Source organism: Diabrotica virgifera, chromosome 1 (genome assembly GCF_917563875.1).
Source record: "Diabrotica virgifera virgifera chromosome 1, PGI_DIABVI_V3a".
In the NCBI taxonomy this organism is placed as follows: domain Eukaryota; kingdom Metazoa; phylum Arthropoda; class Insecta; order Coleoptera; family Chrysomelidae; genus Diabrotica; species Diabrotica virgifera.
Window position 1 is genome coordinate 296,564,851 of NC_065443.1, and position 21,894 is coordinate 296,586,744.

The 21,894-nt window shown below is 35.4% G+C and overlaps 1 protein-coding gene across 1 annotated transcript in view; it reads right to left on the reverse strand.

The window, feature by feature from the left end:
• Positions 1–5,048: 5,048 nt before the first annotated feature.
• Positions 5,049–21,894, reverse strand: part of LOC126885625 (protein borderless) — a 45,432-nt gene continuing 28,586 nt past the window's right edge. The window contains exons 4-7 of the mRNA XM_050652254.1: positions 17,758–18,167; positions 13,713–14,064; positions 10,142–10,444; positions 5,049–7,584 (exon numbers count right to left, since the gene is read on the reverse strand). Of these exons, the coding sequence (XP_050508211.1) occupies positions 7,349–7,584; positions 10,142–10,444; positions 13,713–14,064; positions 17,758–18,167 (1,301 nt within the window). The 3' untranslated portion in view covers positions 5,049–7,348. The remainder of the gene's footprint in view (positions 7,585–10,141; positions 10,445–13,712; positions 14,065–17,757; positions 18,168–21,894) is intronic.

Here is a 21,894-nt window from a genome sequence, read left to right on the forward strand (position 1 = left end):
AAAACCAATTAAATGTGCTTTATCACATACTCACATTATACAAGGAAAAAGTAATATATTTTGATAAAAAACTATTTGTCATTTCATTTAAAATCAATAAAAAATATGTTATTAAATAGAAATCCAAACATACCAGGTGGGGATCAAGACTAATCACTCCGAGAGGTAGAGTTCTCTTAAATATCATAGAGTCAAATAATATGGATTATTCATCAACCGGCGAACCAACATACTGGCCCTCGGACAGAAATAAAATCCCCGATTTGGTCGATTTTGCTGTAGTTAAGAACATCCCTAGGTCTAATATAAAAGCTACATCATGCTACGAATTATCTTCTGATCACTCGCCTATACTATTCACAGTTGGAACCCAGGTACTTATTAAAGAAATATCCCCCTCACTTTATAACAGACGCACACACTGGCCAAAATTCAGATCTATACTGGAGAACAAGGTGTCTCTAGACATTCCACTAAAAACCAAAGAGGACATTTTTCTTGCTGTGGAACAACTAACTACAAATATCCAATCAGCTGCCTGGCAAGCAACACCAACAATACAAAATAAATGCATAATAAATGACTGCCCACAAGTTGTCAAAGAAAAAATTTTGCTAAAGAGAAGACTGAGGAAAAGATGGCAACAGACCAGAGATCCTGCTGATAAGCGTAGATTCAATAGTGCATCAAGGGAATTAAAAAAGCTCTTCGAAGATCTCAAAAACCAATCATTTCAGTACTACTTGGAAAATTTAGATTCCACTAAAGATACCGATTATTCGCTATGGAAAGCCACGAGAAAACTGAAACAACCCCAGAAACCGTCACCTCCAATTAGAAAATCGGACAGAGAATGGGCTCGTAGTGCACAAGAGAAAGCAAGTTGTTTTGCAGAGTATTTTTCCGAAGTATTTACTCCCAATCAAGTGAATTCACCTGTGGAAGTAGACGTATTCTCATTTCTTCAAAGTCCATATCAAATGAGTTTGCCTATTCCGAAATTTAAGTCGTCCGAGGTCATCTTGGCTATTAATAATTTAAACGATAAAAAATCTCCAGGGTACGATTTGATCAGTGGAAAAGTATTGAAAGAATTACCTATCAAATGCATAAAACTTATAACGTTTATATTCAATGCCATATTAAACTTAGGTTACTTTCCTGATCAATGGAAAGTGTCTCAGATAATAACCATTCTAAAACCGGGGAAACCTCAAGAAGAAACTACATCGTACAGGCCAATCAGCCTCTTGCCAATCACGTCTAAAGTTTTCGAAAAACTATTAGTAAAAAAACTCGAACCCTGGATCAAAAATCTAATTCCAGACCACCAGTTTGGATTTCGATCCCATCACTCAACAATCCAACAAGTTCACAGAGTGGTAAAACATATAAATGCTGATTTTGAGGCCAAAAGGTACTGTTCAGCGGCATTTCTTGACGTTAGGCAGGCATTTGACAAGGTATGGCATGAAGGCCTCCTATACAAGCTAAAAAAGACATTACCGCACAGCTTTTACATTCTTCTTGAGTCATATTTGTCAGGTAGGTGTTACTTTATTAAATACCAAGATGCAATTTCCAAACTCTATTCTATCAAAGCTGGCGTACCACAGGGTAGCGTGCTGGGACCTACCTTGTATCTCTTGTTTACCGCAGATATACCTCCACCTCTTCAGGAACCACTAGAGGAGAGACCACTTACAGAAGAAATGATGCTAGGAACATTTGCCGACGATACTGCAATCCTAGCCTCACACAGAGACCCTATTTATGCCTCGCATATCCTTCAAGCGTATCTAGACAGAGTACAAATTTGGTTTTTGGAATGGAAAATTAAAGTGAATGAAGGAAAATCTATTCAAGTTACATTTACAACACGAAGAGGAACTTGTCCTCCTGTAACTTTAAACAATCACCAATTACCATCAGCCAACGAGGTAAAATATCTTGGTATTCATTTGGACAGAAGTCTCACATGGAGGAAACATATCTGGACCAAGAGAAAGCAACTAGGTCTCCAATTCAGAAATATGTATTGGTTAATGGGCCGTTCATCAAGACTATCTCTGGATAATAAATTGCTGCTCTATAAGGCAATACTTATGCCAATCTGGACATATGGGTTGGAACTATGGGGAACAGCCAGTCACTCCAACATCGAAATCATCCAACGCTTCCAATCAAAAACCCTCAGAACCATCACTAATGCACCTTGGTACATCAACAATAGAATTATTCATCGAGACCTTAAAACTGATACGGTACAAGAAGTCATCACAAAACGTAGCGCTGCTTACATTGCCAAGTTGGAGGATCATGAAAACCAGTTTGCACTTAACCTCCTAGACAATTCCCAAGAACAGCGTAGGTTAAAGAGGTTGAAACCATTGGACTTACCATTTAGAGTAAACTTTTAAACTAATGAGTTAGTAGTTATGAAATGTAATTATTTTGTACAGAACTTTATAAAAATTGTAATTTGATTTTGCCAGTGGGTAAAATCTTTCTTGTCCTTAGTCAATGTAATTACTTTTGTTTATTGTTGACACTCAACAGATTGCAAAATAAATTTAAATAAAAAAAAAAAAAAAAAATTAAATAGAAATTCAATTCTTTGAGTTAAGGAGCCGAAAATGTTTAGAAAAGAAATAAGTTAAATTTATTGTCCTGATAATTTATTCTTGATAAGATAAATGAACAAAAAATTTCAAAAACATGGGTTAAAATGTTGTAAAAAATGATTCAGAGTGCTTTACAAACCTCCCATTCAGAATTATGGAAGAAGATTACCGTAAGAAAAAGAAAAATAAGGATATCATCAGGAAATATACGCAAGTCAATATAGACGGGACTGTACCGTCGCCCCCGTTAGCGAAATTATTCCGATTCGATTTTTTTGCACAAACTTATTCAAAAAGAGGTCCTTATAATAAATCCACACGTTTGTGGATTTTTTAAACAATTTTGTTAAACAAATTCACAACGATAATTTTTTATATTTCAAAAAAAAATATTTTTTAAATAATTTGGGTCATTCTGAGCAAAAAAGTTCTCTTGTCATTTTTCTCTAAAATTTATTGTTGTCGAGTTATACGCGATTTAAAATTTGAAAAATGCGAAAATAGCTATTTTCAAGGCTTATTAAACTCGATTAAAAATTTTTATTATATAGCGCTAATGGTTAATAATTAAAAATAACAGCTTTGTAAAAAATAATGCAAATATTTCTTCAGGATCTTGAAGGAGGGGTTTTAAACTTTTATTTGGTCACTTTCTGACTTTCATAATAATAATTTTTAATCGAGTTATTAAGCCTTGAAAATGGCCATTTTTGCATTTTTCAAATTTTAAATCGTGTATAACTCGACAACAATCAATTTTAGAGAAAAATCACGAGAGAACTTTTTGCGCAGAATGCCCTTAGAATCTAAAAAAAATTGTACCAAATGAAAAAATTTATTTTTGAATTTGAATTGAATTTGTTAAAAAAAATTGTTTAAACAATTTTCCAACCGTGGCCGTGGCACCTCTCGGAACTCTGTGGATTTATTATAAGGACTTCTTGTTGAGTACGTTTGTGCAAAAAAACGAATCGGAATAATTTACCTGACAGAGGCAACGATACTGCTTGGACTACAAGTAATTGCAAATTCAATATTTAGATGTTAAGCAATGATATAGTTATTTATGATATAAGTGTTAAAAGTACACGTTTATTATTAGGCACGCATGTGAAAGTTTGCAGAATGAGCGAAGCGAGTTCTGCAATTCACATGAGTGCCTTAAAAATGTACTTTTTAACACGCATATCATACAACATTTTTTCTACAAACGTAATTACACGACAATATCTACAACAACTTTTACTTGAACTTGACTGACATTCCATTTTTATATTTTTTTGACATTACATCAAAATTGCCTATACGGTCAATACGAACTGCAGTGCCATAAAATTTTAAAAGTACTAGTGCCTTAAAGTAGCATTTTTAACGCTCGTATGGAGTGCTAAAAATTGCATTTTTAACACGGTTGTAGAAAAAATTATTTTTCCACCTACCTCTACCGAAAGTATACTTTTCCGGACCTGATTGTAGGGAGCAAAGTTGTAATTTTCCTCCCTGGGGAGGAAAATATTTTTCCTCCCTAGGGAGGAAAAGTAAAAGTGACGTCATGGTATTTCATTCATGAAATGTAACTTATTGACGCCCTGTACAATATCTATTTTCTATTACGTAAGTTTCTATACATTTTAACGTTTATTTATAAAACACTCTGTATTTTGCAGAATGGTAAAAAACAGTACATAAATTGTTATTTTGATTTAACAATGTTTACATTATTAATTTGACTTATATTTGACAGTTGACAGTTATATTGTACGTACTTGTTAGTTTTAGTTCTAATAAATTTTGTTGGTTAGTTACATAAATAAATTAAGTAAAAATGAAAAAATGACTTTTTATTTGAGGAAGGTGGAAAAACCATATGTATAACATGGGAGTAAAGTGCCGTTTCCTCCCTTGAATGATTACTGCTCTCCACTACGCGTCGGGCAGTAAACTTCATTCTCGGGAGGAAAAGTAGCACTTTCCTCCCTTGTTATACAAATCGCTATAAATCCATCTGATAATTTAAAAGCAAACCGATTTTCCATATGTTTATTTCAAGTATAAAAGATTAAACCTTTATTTAGTTACGAATTCACCGGTAGTTGAGTGGTTACCGAAAAATTACCTGAGAGCCAGAGTTACCAATTGGCCTGTAATTAGGATGGGGATTAAAATAGTTACGAATTCACCGTGACCCATTATATCCACGGGAACATTTTTGTCATTTATAACTCTATTTCACTTTTCTTTGTAAAGTGTTAGTCAGTTCTACCTTAATCTCTTTTGTTTTGTTTCTATTCCCTTATTTAAAGACATCAGTTTCTAAGGGAACAATTTGTAATTTGTATTTTTTTTATTTCAGCATGAAAATTTTTTTTAAGAATTAACTACATATTTAACTACATTACAGTTTAAGTGTAAAAAAACTACATATTTATCAAAAATAATATATTAAAAATTATTTTAAGCTAATAATTTTGTACACGATGGTCTAATAATTTCAACATTGCTATCAGTTCCTCATTTAGTACATTTTTCTTAACAAAGCAACAAATAATATCTCATGATTAGATCTTTATACATACACACGTTTTATTTTAACAAGCATTTTATGTACAACAGTGTATTAGACACACCAAAAATTGTTCGACTATAGTTTAAGAGTTTTCAGCTACCGAGAAAAATTTTAACTAGAGACTGTTACTCACCAGTCAGGTGAGATTCGAACTCACGAACTCACGACCTTTAGGTCCAAAGGATTTTCAAAAATTTTAAACCAAAAGTTATACTATTTTTTAAAAATGACTAAAATTCCAATCCACGTCATTTTAAATGCACAGACTATTCTAATTAGGATTTTTTCGTTAGCTCTACATTATAATGGTAACATTTTGGGCTGGCAGTGAAAACTATTGAGTAATTATTTGTTTTTGTAATAATAATTTCACAAAATTCGACAATATGGTTTACAGAGACAGTGGCGTAACCAGGGTGGTTTTGGGGTTATAACCCCCCTCCCATTGGGAAATTTATTGTTTAAGATTTAGATACAGACATAACTGCGTAAAGAATTTCATGAAAAACTAATTGGAGAGCACCAACGGGTTCACAGATGGGTCCAGAATGGACGAACGCATGTGCTAAAGTATATGGTGGTGAAGTCGGATTTGAGTCTAAACATGCTCTCGTCTCTCATGCATCAGTCTTTCAGGTCGAAATCATTGCGATCCTGATATGCCCTCAGGAGATAATAGATAGGGCTTGCAGGAACATATACAGTGATGAGCGTGCTAATAACCGGAAAAATAACGCAAAAGATGGAAAACATAGTACATTGCGAAACAAAAAGAGATGAAACTAGTGGAGGTAGAAATGATCGTTATAAACGTATAAATTAACATTACAATACATAGTATCCCACCTTTAGACGTCTGTGACAGGAGTATTTCATAAAATTCTATTGTCATAGTGACAGTTGTCATACTCCTCTGTTACGTCTAAAGGTGGGAAATTATGTAATGTTAATTTATACGTTTATAACGATCATTTCTACCTCCACTAGTTTCATCTCGTTTTGTTTCGCAATGTATTATGTTTTCCATCTTTTGCGATATTTTGCCGGTTATTAGCGCGCTCATCACTGTATATCTGCTGTGAGAGTCAAGCTTTGGAAGCGCCCAGAGTCAACTCTAGGCTAGTTCTTGGATGCAAGAGAGCACTGGCTGAGGTTGCGCTGACCAATAGTTTAACTTGGTATGGGTACCGGGACACACAGGTGTGAAATGGAACGGACGAGCTGATGACCTGGCAATACGGGGCTCATCCGCTCTGCCTGTGAGACCCGAACCTGTGATTGGGTAGCCCTTCAGTGCTGGTCGGAATAGTCTTAAGGAGCTTCTTTTGCGAAGGATCCAGGACTCCTGGGCCAGTTGTAGCGGAATGAGTGATGCTAGGTTCCACATGGTGGGGCCATCCGAAAGTCTTAAAACCCAACTTCTTCTTAGAGACCGTAGAAGATGCTCCCGGGTGGTCAGTATGCTTACCGGCTACTGTAGACTCAGGCGGCCAAAGGTCAGGTCCTTATGGACCTCGTTTATATGATAGGAGAGTCCATAACCATAATTGGAGAGCACGCAGTCACACACAAAAACCATGAGATCCTTTCCATGTTATAAGCGTTAAGCTATTAAGTCATTAAAGTATGAATCTTTACTACGAAATCCCAACCGAGAATAGACGGGATTTAAATGAAGAGATAGGAAGACATAAGTCATTAATCTTAATTATACCTCAAAATCAAATGCTAAAGTTTCAAACTCTAAAAAACTTTTTAACAACACAGTGATATGTGATACAAAATCGATTTTGTAATGATTTTAAATTAACAGAAGCATTTTATACATTTTATTAAATGATAAATGCTGTGATAGTCCTATAAAGTGACAAAATGAAGCAAATGTATCCATATATAATATAAAAAATAAGCATAAATGCAAGAACACAATAAATAGTGTTTCAATACTGTTTGGGAAAGCAAAATACTACATGCCTCCTACATGTTCAAAGATTCAACATTTGGTCATTCGAGCCGGATGTTGATTCGTTGAACAATTACCTTGTATCTACTTTACCTATTATTTATACGTCATTAAATTCTTCGAACTATTTTCGGTGGCAAACAATTTTCAACAATATATCCTAATTTTAAAAAAGCTACTCCAATCGTCTATGGATTAAGTTTTAACGGATGTTTGTGGATACGCCCTGAACCACTTCTTCTTGATGTAGAACACAGCGACGAAGGCTACTGCCAGAAACGCTAAGCCTGCAATGATTCCAGTGGCTACTGCTCGTAGGCTCTTAAATCCTGGAAATGTACCTTTCACCTTGCCGCTCACTGATTGTTGGTCGTCGATGGATAGGGCGACTACCTGGATGTCGTATTCGGTACCCTCTGCGAGGCTCGTTACTAAAATTTTAAGAAAAATAAACTATAAAAAAATTACAAAGTGTTTCGTGTTGTACATCAATCATTGCCATAGGTAACTAACATACAGAACAACACAAAACCGCACTAAAGGAAAAACTGTCATATGTTTAAGAATCTGTGTGAATCACATAAGAATGTAAGGCATGAAGTATATACAGTAAAACCTGTGTTACCGGCCACCTGCCAAAATCGGCCACCTGTACTAACGGCCAGTTTAAAAATTCCCCAAACCAATTATATGTATGTAGACTAAAAAAACTGGCAATACCGGCCATCTTTTTATATCCGCCAATAGTTCTTTCATTTTTAGTGGCCGTTATTGACGGGTTTACTGTATTCATAATGTTCTTTCAATTTTCCAATTAGTACATCTTCAGATTCATAGTGATTATGAATGCTGAGGTTCTTCCAGCGACCGTATTCCTAGTTTTAGACTGTTTTACTGTTTTTTCATCTGTCCCTTTTTTGGATTACACCTAATGCATTACGAAGTTTCTGTTTAGTGATTTTTCAACGTAACAATCCATTTGGTTGGGAGCTGCCCCTGAGTAGTTCTTCATGCTTTCGGTTTCCTTTGTACTGCTAGTCTCTTCTCCTTGTATGATGATATGTCCAAAGAATGTTATTATCCTTGAAAAGAAGTGGAACTGGACAGACATTGTGATTGATTTTTAATCAGGGCAAGAATAGACGAATTTGTTCTTCTGGCTGTCCCACTAATTAAAGAATTCTTCTACAACACATCTAATATTTATTATCCTAACTGTTGTTGGAATGTATCGGAGTCATCAATAAATATTGGGAGAACAAATCTTTGTACTAGATTCATCTTAACGTTTTTTGTTATCTGTCTCTTTTTCTTCTTTTTCTTCCTGCTTCTTTAATAGACTCGCGCCTGTTCCATCCGCGGATGCCTCCTCATCCAGGTTATCACTCCAGGATATCCAGAGATATTCAGGTTGTCACTCCATCTCTTCCTTGGCCTTCCTATACTCCTTCGGTCGTTTGGTGATCTGTCTCGTGCTATCTTTAACAGTCTTCCTTCTCCCATTCTGCTTATATGGATAAACCATTCTTTTTTTCTTTTCAGTGTCCAGTTAATTATGTTTTCTATTGTATTATAGCTTTGTCTGAGGTCTGTGCTAAGTTGTCTGCCCCATAATGATTTTCCTGTGAGATCTCGGACTATTTTAATTTCACAGGTTTCCATCAATCTTTCCTGTTATCAGTGTGTTCGTACATATTTTGGTGGAGTTGTACAAAGCGATTGGACAGTTGGACTTAGTGAGTTGGGCATCGGAGTGCCGATCTTCCTCGGGTTCATTTGCTTCTTCTAAATATCTACTTTGCCTTCAACCACTAATCTCTCCTTACCTTCCTTTCTCATTGTATTATGGTTGATGATTGTGGTAAGCTTAGTGTTGATGCCGAGTTCTGTTAGTATTGAGATATTTATGCGGTGTACTGTCGTGAGCTGAACTTTTTGATGGTCCAACATTCTGCAGCATAGGTGTAGCGACAGGAAAACACGCAGTTTCGTGTTTTTGGTTATGGTTATGGAAAGATATGTCCATAATCTTTCCAGATTTTAGTAAGTTTGACCGTTGCTGATCTGGATCTGGCCATTGTAAGGCGTTTCCTTCTCGCATCCACCATTATTTGCGATAACATAACCTAAATAATGGAAATGGCTTACCACATTTACCCTGCCACGTTTCATATTTCGGGCTGGTTATTTCGAGTTCGGTGAACGATCATCCTTTTGGTCTTCTGTAAATTAATTTTAAGTTCATATTTACGACTAACAGTAACAGTATCTAGTCTGTTCATAATGTTTTCAAGTTCATCTGTTGATGGTGCTAGTACTAAAGTGTCGTCACCATAGCGGAGATTGCTGATTTTTCGACCTCCGATTGCTGTTTCTTCTTGCCATTAATCGAGGACAATGCACATGATGTGTTCGCGATATATTGAATAGCATGTGAGAGATAAAACAACGTTGATGTACGCCAGCTTTCAGTTTGAAGATATTGGAGTATGTATTGTTACTCTTACTGCTGTGTCATTGACAGACATTTGTTTCAGTAGGTATATTACGCGCTCCTAAAAGCCATCCTGCAACGAAAATATTTGGAAAGCGAGGTCCAGGAAGAAGAATGACATCCTGGTTAAAGGTTAAAGAACTTCAGAACCTGGTTCAACACAATCTCTGTGAAGCTTTTCCGCGCTGCTGCAGATAAGATTAAGATTGCCATGATGATTGTTAACATTTGTTATCAATAGGTACATAAAGAAGAATGAATACCTGTTCGGGGTACGGGGTACCCGGTTCTTTAGTATTCGCACATTTTATGCCACTTTATATTATCGAACGCTTTCGAGTAGTCAACAAGCACAAACATGTTTCTAAATTAAATCTCTAGATTTTTTTTATAGTTTGTCTGAGATTGAGAATATGTTCTCGTGTGCCTCTTCCAGGGGAAATCCACATAGTTATTGTGGCGTGTGGAAAAGTATTGATTTTAATCTAACTTACTCAAATATGATGTGTTGGTAGTATCAGCAGATCCAAAGAAGTACTCATCATTGTTTTTAGTCCATCTCACTATATACCATTTAAGAAATTCAAGACCATATTCAGGTTTCAGCCATTCAACTAACAGACCATCATCAGTCGGATGAACTGTTACATTCCTGGGGAATCCCACTGGAGGGTACTTAGATTTTAGACTCGTTTCTGGCTCAATTTCTAAATCTTTCGTCCATACTAATATGGATTTGCTGAAAAAACCGTCACCGTTGTCGTCTTTGCAGAGGACCATCATCTCGTAAGCTGTTCCTGTAATAAAAAGATTATTAGACTAATATGACTAGGTTTCTGGCTAATCGATAGTTAATTAACTATTATTAATTAACTATTGTATTATTGGTCAAGAACCAAGGCCCGAAAATCACTACACCAGCAAGACTGGCATGGACAGGATTTGGATAACTCAGTTGGATACTTTTTTTTAAATGGCATGGACTTTATGTCAATCAGCCATTCACAACATGAGATACTTAGTATCATGTGTAGTGTGTGTGTTGAGTAAGTGTCTTGTTACTTTGCAAAGTCGACGTCATTGTCTTTGCAAAGATACGCTAATTGTATCCGAACGTCTGCGGTCTGCGGTCCGTCGGGTGAGTACCGATCCCACAAGGACAGAAACTATCTTCGTTTATTATAAACTAAGTTGGATACTTAAGATTCGAAAAATACTTCATTACTTCAATCTTACCTATTATGACATATGGATGTCAAACCTAGAACTTAACCAAGCCAAATATTAATAAACTAGCCACAACAGAAAGGTCAATGGAAAGGTAATTGTTAGGTATACGACTGCCAGATAAAAAGATAAATGATTGGGAAAGATCAAAAACAAAAGTAGAGGATATTACAACAAAAATTGGCCAACTCAAATGGAGCTTCGCAGGCCACACTGCTAGACAAAAATACCAACGTTATAATTCAACATTGGAGACTTTACAAAGGTAGACGACCAAGAGGAAGATCACAGATGATATGGGTAGGTGGCATTAAACAAATATACAGTACAAAGTAGAAGAATGTTAGAGAATGTAGAATGAGAGATGAATAATGTAGAATAAGAGTCTAAGAACAAGAAGAAGATTGGCCAAGAAAGTTGAGGCTGTAAATATGTCGGGAAATATAGACCACAATAATAAGATCTCTTATTTAAACACCGAGTACTCACTGCAGAAAAAACACTAATGTAACAATTGTGATCTTTGTAGAATCAATTAAACTAAATTTCAGAATTAAACTAAATTTTATTTGGCACTGCGAAGGAAGAGTCTACTTTCTACTCCTCTACAGAGAAGGAAGCTGGAGTCTTACAGAAGATGCCATAAAACAAATTAGAGGCATTTGAAATGTAGTGCTGCCGACGTATGTTAAGGGTGTCATCACAACACAACTAACATAACTATTCTGTAACGGTCTCAATTTATCGTCATATAAATATATCAGGTCCGATCCTGTAGTGACGAATAAATTAAACGCATGTGTTATACCGCGAATTTTTTTTTACATATCCCACGGTCTGTATATGATATGATATATGTTCCGTTTGCCCAGAAGTTAAGAATGTTTTTATCTTAGGCTAGTTATCAAACAGATTTAATGTTTTTTCGAGACGAGAGTCTTGGCTTTTGTTGATAAGTGGCACTCATTAGGTGGCCATAAGTGGCACTCCCACATGAAGATGGCACTTGTGTGGGAAACGCGAGGGCTAAAGCTGATCTAGCTATATGATTTTTATTGGTTGAGAGAAGATTTACAACTTTTAGTGGGATGTTCTTAGGAACACACCCTGGCTGTTTTATTTACAGAAGAAATTTTTGGTTTCTTTGGATTGAATAAGATCTGGTGATTGCCAGAATGGGAGGTAAATTCTGTGTTTGAGAGAAGGAATCTTGTCTAAAATTGGGACGAGAACGAGGAGTCAAGATCTAGCTACGAGAGTGTAGAGTCACGGACCGATTTGGTCTAGTGAGTTATCAGATGGAGTGATCTCCCATTCAGTATGTTTTCTTGGTGAGAAAACAAATGTTGGTACAGTGAATACCACGATAGTATGTTTTGTGTCTAGTTGTCTAGTGTATCAGAAGGAATAGCTTCGTTGTGTTGTTCTTAAGAAGAAATTAATACAGGTTCGCGGAGCGAGTTTCTCCAACTTTATAATAAGATAAAAAACTCATTTTTTTAAAACAAAATTTTACTATGTTCAAATGAACAGTGTTTACATCGTTCCAATGTGGAATGTTCTATAACAATCAATAATTAGCAGTTACCTTTTTGCTAAAATAAACAAAAACTTTGGAATTTCATTCTCATATTATAAAATGTTGTGAAATAGTACTCTAGTTCAAACAATGGTAAAGTGTTAAGTGAAAAGTGTTGAGCAACAACAGTTCCAGTTGAGCTAAACCAGATCCATGTTAGCTCTAATCATCAATGCAGTCGAGGTCACCAGGTACTCATAATAAACTGTTTATTCTTTCTGTCGAACAATCATACTCGCGAAGGACTTAATTTTACTAAATCTTTTCAATTCATTTTTACTTTCTTAATTTTTTTAATAAACGACTACTATATTATAACTTTTATTAGTATTTTTTCTTTTGCACACTTTATCTCTTATCCTTATTTTTGGAGAGGAGTACAGACAAATTTACGACCGCAATGGTAAGTACCAACCTACATCAAATGGAACGACATTGCAAGTAACTTTCTTTAATTTTGGATAAGCACATTGCAGTATTCTTATTTTGATTTATTAATGGCGCCCAATATTATCTTTAAATTATAACTATTATTTTAAAAACCCACCCGTTTAATTTCTGAAGACCGTAGCTTACCGGGGCATCCCGAAAAGTAGCACAAAAGAACATCACGCCTATGACCTACATAATTACACTGTTTGAATATGTTTTTTTACTTAACGCTACTTAATGTTTTACACAAATGGCGTTATTGCAAATACGTTTTGTTTATTTAATTTAACGTATCTAGGCAGGCTACACAAATGTCGCCCACCGTCTAGGCTTTGTTTTCATTTACGCTACAATTCTCCAGAGTCTAATAAAAGACAAAGAAATTATTAACACCGTAAAAAACAGAAAATTGGCTTGCTTTGGCCACATTATGCGTAATAATAAATACCGACTTCTACAATTGATTCTACAAGGCAAGATTGAGGGCAAGAGAGGTTCTGGACATAGATGTATATCCTGGCTGGCCAGTCTTAGGAAGTGGACTGGTCTAACGTCAACTGATCTATTTCAAGTTGCTGTGAATAGAATAAGATGGGTCAATTTGATCGCCAACATCTTTAGAAGATAGGTACCTTTAGAAGAAGAAGAGGAAGAAAAAGAATGTTCTCAGAATGGTAGAGATATGATATAAAAAATCTACAATAATCTGACTAGGGACGGAGATATATTTCATTTATGAACAACATAATGATCAATAAACTGGAAATTAAGAACTGTTTGTCATGCCATATGTTTACTATTAAAGAATGAATGGATTCCTGAATTACCTGGATTCAAGTTGGTGATGGTTGCTTCCATACTTTTTGTGCTAGGTACTGCATAAGTTTTCCACTCGGTACTGTCTCTGTCCTTGTACCAAACGCTGAAGTCCACATTAGTCCTATGCCTGCTAATAAGCCAATTTAGATGTACTGAATTAGGAGAGGCTGTAGCCGTTACGTTATAAGGAGCACTAGAAGGGACATTCTCCACAAGCAGTTCCGTTTCCACCGATATGGTAGCCGCCTTGTTGGTAGCAGAGCATTGGTATATTCCTCTGTCTTGGGTTTGGATCTCCACAATGGTTAAATTTCCTTCTTTGATAAAGTAGCGACCTACTGGCATAGACGTACCATCTTTCTGTAAAGCAAGCATTGGATAAAGTGTCAACATACAAAAAAAAATAGCATTACGAATACATGTTTACATAACTGTGACTATGAATATGACGTTCAGAGCTAATCAGGTTTTTAAAGGGTTAGGTTAGAAACTGTTAACAAATTTTCAGCAAACTTACTAACAAAAAAGTTATGATTGCTGATTGAACACTGTGGGCTTAAAAAGCATTTAAGTCACATGCTATTGACAGAAAACGCTTTTTGATGGGACTCTCTAGACCAGGGGTGGGCAAATACTTTTAAGCGCGGGCCAAAATGAAATTTTCAAAATGTCTCCCGGGCCGGAAGACTATACTCAGTATGTACGCTAATGTTTTTGGTGGAGGTTTTTCTCTGCCCAAGAAATTTTTTTGACAAAGATACTTAAGTATCATTTTAGAGCATTTGGAGAAAGACATTTGACTGTTAATAATAATAAATTGTCTTTCCGGTGTGTACTTGCGAACAATTTGTTCCCAGTAAAATTACGAAATTTTTAATATGTTCAATTATACAGTGCGCTGGAATAAGTGTTACCCCTCCCTATTAACTTATTTATTTTTAGCTCATAAGCAAAACTCTCGGAGAGGTCGATTTTTAAAACAGTCGTAGTATATTCTGGCATCAATGTTTCGAACTTTACGTGAACCCTCTTCAGGTGACAGGCATAACTTTGATTTTTTTAAATGGGAAAGTACATCATGTGACAACTCATTTACTTAAGAGCGTAAGCGTAAAATTTTGATCGAATTATTTTTAAATGCATTCATTTTTTGCGGATTTTGAGAAAACTAATAAGTATTTTTGAAAGATTTAAACGCAGAATGAAAGATTACATTATTACCGAGGGCTGAAAGTCTCTTAAAATAAACAAAAAGTTTCTTTTGAATTATATTCACTCTTAATTGTCAATTTTTTTCACCCCTGTAACTTATTAAAATCATCATTAAAGAAGTCTCCAGGGACTTAATACCCTCGGTAAAACCGTAATCTTTCATATTGCGTTTAAATTTTTTAAAAATACTTATTAGTTTTTTCAGGATCGGCAAAAAATGAATGAATTTAAAAATAATTCGATCTGAAATTTTGCGCCTACGGTCTCAAAAAGGGTTTAAGTATTATACATTTTTGTAATCAGTATGTCAAAAGCTTTTAAATGAGGTGTCACATGATGTACTTTCCCATTTAAAAAAATCAAAGTTATGACTGTCACCTGAAGAGGGATCACGTAAAGTTCGAAACATTGATGCCAGAATATACTATGACTGTTTTAAAAATCGACCTGTCCGAGCGTTTTGCTTATGTGCTAAAAATAAATAAGTTAATAGGAGGGGTAACACTTATTCCAGCGCACTGTATTAAGCCATAACAAGGATCCAGATAAAAAATGAACTTCAGAAATTCAATCAAGAATAGAGTAATCAAGAGCAGCCTTTTTGAAGATGAGGAAATTTCTGAGTAACCAAAGATTCAATCTGCAAATCTAATATCGGATGGTAAAATGTTATGTCAAGTCAACCATCATAGACGAAATTCAAAGGAGACAACTGATCTGGTCTGGTACGGTCATGTAAGACGTCAATTGACGAAGACAGGCTGCCAAAACAAATTTTAAAATGGACGCTAAGGGAAAGAAGGAAGAGAGGAACGCCGAAACAATCCTGGTTAGGCGGCATTCAGAAGGCAATGTCGGAAAGGAACCTTCACTCTGACGAATGCAATGACGGACGAAGCTGGAAACTGGCAAACGGAAGACGGAGAACGCTATAAAAAACCGGGATAATAATAAAAATGTTATGTCCACTCTCTTGTTCTTTATTGGATTGTTAATGCTGTCTTAATGAAAAAGCTGCAAGCTTTTTAGATGTGGCTTTTTAGGGGAAAATTATGAAAATACCATGGACCGATCATATTACGGACGAAATGGTGTTGCACAGAATGGAAAAGGAATAGAGAACTTTTGACCATCATTAAAAGGAGAAAGACATAATTTGAAATTAAAAAATCACACTAAATTTTCTCCTTTTTTTCGCCTCTGTGATAAACATTATAGAAGCTTTTAGGACTTATAGGACTTTCTGCCCTCGGTAAGAACGCAATCTTTCATTCTGCGTTTAAATTTTTCAAAAATACTAATTAGTTTTCTCAGGATTCGAAAAAAATTAATGCATTACGCTCTTAAAAAAATCGCTTGCGAGATTTCTCAATGGGCCGGATAAAGTAAGCAAAAGGGCCGGATCCGGCCCGCGGGCCGGCTTTTGCCCACCCCTGCTCTAGACAGAGCATGAGGAGACCGCGTTGCACATTCGGAGAAACAAACCAGAAATATTGGGCTATATGCGGAGACCACTCTCCCTGAAGACCAGTATTTTACCAATAGAAGCGGGGGAAGGGAAAGTCAGATATATTTTGTGCTGTACAGAAGAAGCCAGCTAAAAAAGGTTCCCAACTGTAAAGTGATAGAGGATGAGTGTATAGCTAGTCAACACCAATCGGTGATAGTAAATACGGAGATAAAGGTGAGGTAGAAAGGAAATAAAGTATAATACCAGTAAGTAAAGTGGTAGAAGTTAAAGGATGAGGATTTAGCAAAAGTCTTTAAGAAAAGAGTGCTGGAAGAGTTTGAGGACAAAGATACTGTAAATGACTGGTGGGAGGTAACCAGGAAAGTTGTGGTATGAGTAGGAGAGGTAGGAGTTCAAAGAAAAACATCTGGTAAATAAAGGGCCTCCTAGGGAGAAAAAACTTGGTGGTGGAACGATGAAGTGCGAAAGAACGTTAGTGCGAAGAAAGAGACTAGAAAAAATAATTACATGTTTAAAACAGAGGAAGATAAGGGGATCGCCTGCCCATCTGTATGAAGAGTAGGAGACACCCGAGGGAATGAAAACAGAATTGCTAAAGCAAGGAACAAGTGATCAAAGGACTTGACTCACGTGGGGCAGATTAAGAATGCAGATGGAAGAATGTTAATATCAGGTGTTGAAATGAATCCCAGATGGCATGGGTACTTAAGAAAGTTGCTAATTGACGATCACCAAATAAGAGTTAGAGGATGCGGGACCCAAATGAGAATGTTATACCAGGTAAAGAGAGATGAGGTTGTCGAAGGCGTTAAATATAATGAAGAATGGTAAGGCAGCAGGACCTGATGCAGCTAATGACCTAACACCTATGGAGGTTTGGAAGTTTCTAGGAGAGGCCTTTGGCTAAAAAATGCAAGAGATTGGACAGGGATAGGTAATCTTAACTTTATAAAACATAACAATTACCAACTTGTAGTAACTTTGTAGTATCTTTATGGCCTGAAGCTATTTTATCCATCTGAAGTGTGAATGTGCAAAATTGCCTTCAATCGTTCATTCATAGTAAGACTTTACTGACATGAAGTATCATAAGGACAAAAAATTTGTTAAAATCCTTTATAAGAGGCATATATTTATTAAAATCTTTTAAAGGGCTACATCAAAATCACATAACGTTTTCGACCTCAAAAGATCATCATCCCTTATAAAGGATAACAGCTACAGGAAAATTTTTCCTTGTGGATATCATAAGAATAGTTCTATAACTGCAATAGATTTGATACTTTTGATGTAGAGGTCAAAATCAATGAAAAAGTTATTAAAAACATTGTAAATGGAGAAAGAAACGTTTTTTTTTAATTATAACCTACCTTATACCACACAATAAGTGGCTTATGTCCATCTTCACCGTCGGTAGCATCACAAGTCATCTCTACACTCTCGCCGAGCTTCCGTAAATACAAATTATGTGGAGTCTTGACAAAAATTGGCGGCTTCTGCACTATAACGTGCATATTGGTAGAAGCTCCGGCAGAACCTAAGTCATTGTAAGGAGTGCAAGTGTAGATTCCGTTATGGGATTCGTCAACTTTGCTAATATATAGGCTGCCATTTCTCCTGTAAAACACGCCTTGGATATTGTAGGGGTCAAAGAGGAATCCATCCTTGTCCCATCTGAGGTTGGTGAGGGGTGGATTTGCTCTGTAGTGACAGTCGAGGAGGGCGGGGCGTCCATATGGCAGGTGAATTTCTGGAGGGGCGTATACTACTTTGGCTTTATCTAAATAAGTAAAAAATGTTTAGAAAAAGCTAGGTTTACACTTATTATTTGGTTATCTTGGTTTACAAAGACATATCAGCAAAAATACAAAAATCAATTTATAAAATAACAATCAGACCTGTTATAACCTACGCAGCAGAGACGATATGCTTGACTAATAGAGACGAAGAGAAGCTAAGAATCATAGCAAGGAAGATCCTTAGAAAAAGTCTTGGACCAATAAAATTCAAGACGGAGAGTTTAGACGATCCTTTAACAACGAGAAAAATGATCAGATACATGGAGAAGATATAGTCAGACATATGAAGGCTGAAGGCTCAATGGTTGAAATGGCTCGTGCATGTACTAAAACGAAAAGATCATGAAGAAAGAAAATACTCAAGTAAATTCCTATAAATACAAGACCTAAAGGAAGACCAAAGTGAAGGTAGGAAGATCGTATCTAAAACGTTTAAAGCTGTTTCTTTTTAATTGCACAAGTCCGTTTTTTAAAAACTACACAAATTTAGAAATACATAAATAAATGCAAATGCATAAATAAAAACGTCATTTGCCAAGTGGGGTCTGAAGCCCCAATATTGCGGCCTGGCTGACAAAACGGAATTAGGATGGGTATTTAAGCTTGTATTAATGGCGAATGGATTTAGTGTCCGCAGTCATATAAACCCAAACAAACAACAAGCTTGTATTAGTTGTGACAGATAAAATAATTTAGACATGATATAAATAATGCAAAAAGTATAAATTTAAAACAAAATTGATAAGTTTGCACAAGCCCAATGTAAAACCAAGAAACATTTACATATTTACACAATTGATATTTTATTCATTAGGTTGGGGATATTTTAAAATGGATAATGCCTGTGTCATTTTAAAAATGGTTTATTTATTCACTGTTAAATCTATTTTTAAATGTGGTATATCGATAAATCAAACATTCTTATGGAATTATTTGGAATATTTTGCTGCAAAGAAAAGTGTAAAGGACATGGCATGGCCAGGCTCGTCGATAGCCCGAGACATTTTTCAAAATCCTAAATTTTTAGCGAGCCGCAATTAAAATACGTACCTAATAAATAAGTACGCCAAAAAGCTAAACATTAAAATTTTTTTTTCAAAATTTATGTTTACTGATAACGTATAAATAATGATAAAAAATGTGTGTATTAAATTTCAATATTAAAAATTAAACAAATTTATTTGTTATATTTTCAAAGTCAAAAGCATGTGTTACCTTATAATGTATGTTATTTGTTAAGCAAGTTATTTTCTATAGAATGCTAAGCTAGGGCTCTAGTATTTTATTTGTCCGTTTGTACAATATGTTTATGTACCACAATCCTATGTAAATATTGGTGTGTTTCTAGGTAGAGAGAGACATAAACCACGCACTAATCTTTTTAAAAATACTTAAGCACAAATTACCAGTAACGATGTAGCAGTAAAAACAGGCTGGAAAAACTGGAATCTCGAAGGTCTGCTAACAGAGCAAGTAGGTACAAACAAACGCATTCCATGTAGTAGCGGACTTCGAGATAACAGAAGACCAGAATCAGAATAATGAATTAACATACCTACCCACACCCACAAGCACCCAATAATAATAAAACTCCAGGTATTGACAACGTACCAGCTAATATTATCAAAATTGGAGGACAACATTGATAGATAGATTTCATAAATTAATAACAGACGTATGGAACACAGAAGAAATTCAAGGGGACTCTAAAAAAGCAATTATATCCCCAATCCACAAGAAGCGAAACAAGCTCTGCTACAAAAATTATAGAGACATATCCTTAAAAGAATAACAGTCCGAATTCAGACCAGGATGGTCTACTCATCATTCTTTTTGCCTTATCCCTATGCGGGATCGGCTTCCCTAATTGCATTTCTCCACACAATCCTATCTTGGGTCATATCAATGTTAATCCCCTTTACCAACATGTCCTGCCTTATCGTCTCCCCCCAGGTCTTCTTTCATCTTCCTCTCCTACTCCTTCCAGGAATCTGCACTTCAGCTACTCTTCGCATTGAATGATTAACGTCTCGACGTTGAACATGACCAAACCATATCAACCTATGCTCTCTCATTTTGGCATCAATTGGTGCCACACCTAGACTTCCCTAATATACTTATTTTTAATTTTATCGTTTCTTGTCACTCCACTCATCCATCTAAGCATTCTCATCTCCGCCACATGCATTCGTTGTTCCTCTTTCTTTTTCACTGCCAAACATTCAGTTCTACATCATAGCCGGTCTTATGGCTGTTTTATAGAATTTTCCTTTCAGCTTCATTGGAACTTTTCTGTCAAGAATTCAAGAATTTCTTATATCAAGGAAAGAATTTCTTATATCAAGGAAAGAATTTCTTATATCAAGGAAATTGGTAAAATTAGTTCAAGCCACCATGACTTACAAAGAAGCGCAAGTACGAGTTCAAAATCAATTGAAAGATCTCTTCCAGATACTTAATTAACTAAAGGGCTAAAACAGGGAGATAGGATGGAAGAGAGGGGTTGACAAATGACAGATGTATGTACCGTACTTCCCCCTTCGATAAAAAATCGACCTGTTTCTCCATTTCCTTAAAATCTAATAAATACTGCCAAATATCGAGGTGGACTGTTTTCTTTGGCCCACACTATATATGGAATATATTGTAAGAAGAATGTGAGTCAACCGAGAGAAATTATTGTTTAATAAGTCTAAGCAGCTTGTGATATGGAAGTAATGTTTAAAGTATATGAAACAATCATATTTTATGACCAATAGCAACATATCGCACCTCCGCTCCAAGAGTGTCATGAGTCAAAAAGCAAAGTTTCAAGAAAACGACATTTAAAGTTTGTCCTACAATATTTTCGGGTTTAATTCAAAAACTATTAAAATTAGAATAATAACTGGTTTAGTCAGTTATGGGCCATTTCACGAACATACGCCTGTTTTGGATTACTTCGACAACGAATATTTTACTGTGCAACATAAGAAGTACGAAAGTAAATGGCGCTAATAATTATTCCAATAAACAACAATGTAATTTGAAATTTACTTTCGTTCTTCTTATTTTGCACAGTAAAATATTCGTTGTCGAAGTAATCCAAAACAGGCGTATGTTCGTGGAATAGGGTATACAACGGTTTTTGAAGCTCTATAAAATAGCGTATTAAGTTAAAAATATCAAAAAAAATATTTTCTTTTTAGTTGTGACACTGTACAGAAAAAATAACGAAACATTTACGAAATATTATTTAATCAAAAGTGACACTTGCAGTACAGAATAATATATCAATACAACAATACAACAGAGTAATATCAATATTACTATCTTGTTAACAGACTTATTAATGATGCAACTTTAAATACAAGTAACAACATTAAACACAAAATACTGCAAAAAGAAAGATAAATAAGTGATAAATGTGTCACTTTTCTTGAGCACATATGCAGATTGTCTTGAATAAAGTAATCACATATAATGCCTTAACTCGACAAACGACGCTTTATACACATCTTAGATGGACAAATGCTTTGCACATTCGATATGTGACACTGTTTGTGTTCAGTGCGTCATTGGTTTTGTATAATCGTATAATGACACTAGTGTCATCTAACGATAAATACTTGACCCATAGAAGTGGCACTTTGTGAGATAGGAGTTTATAGTTTTATTAAACTGTTGGTGCAATAAAACCGATTTTAAATTTTTTTGAGTTATGACACT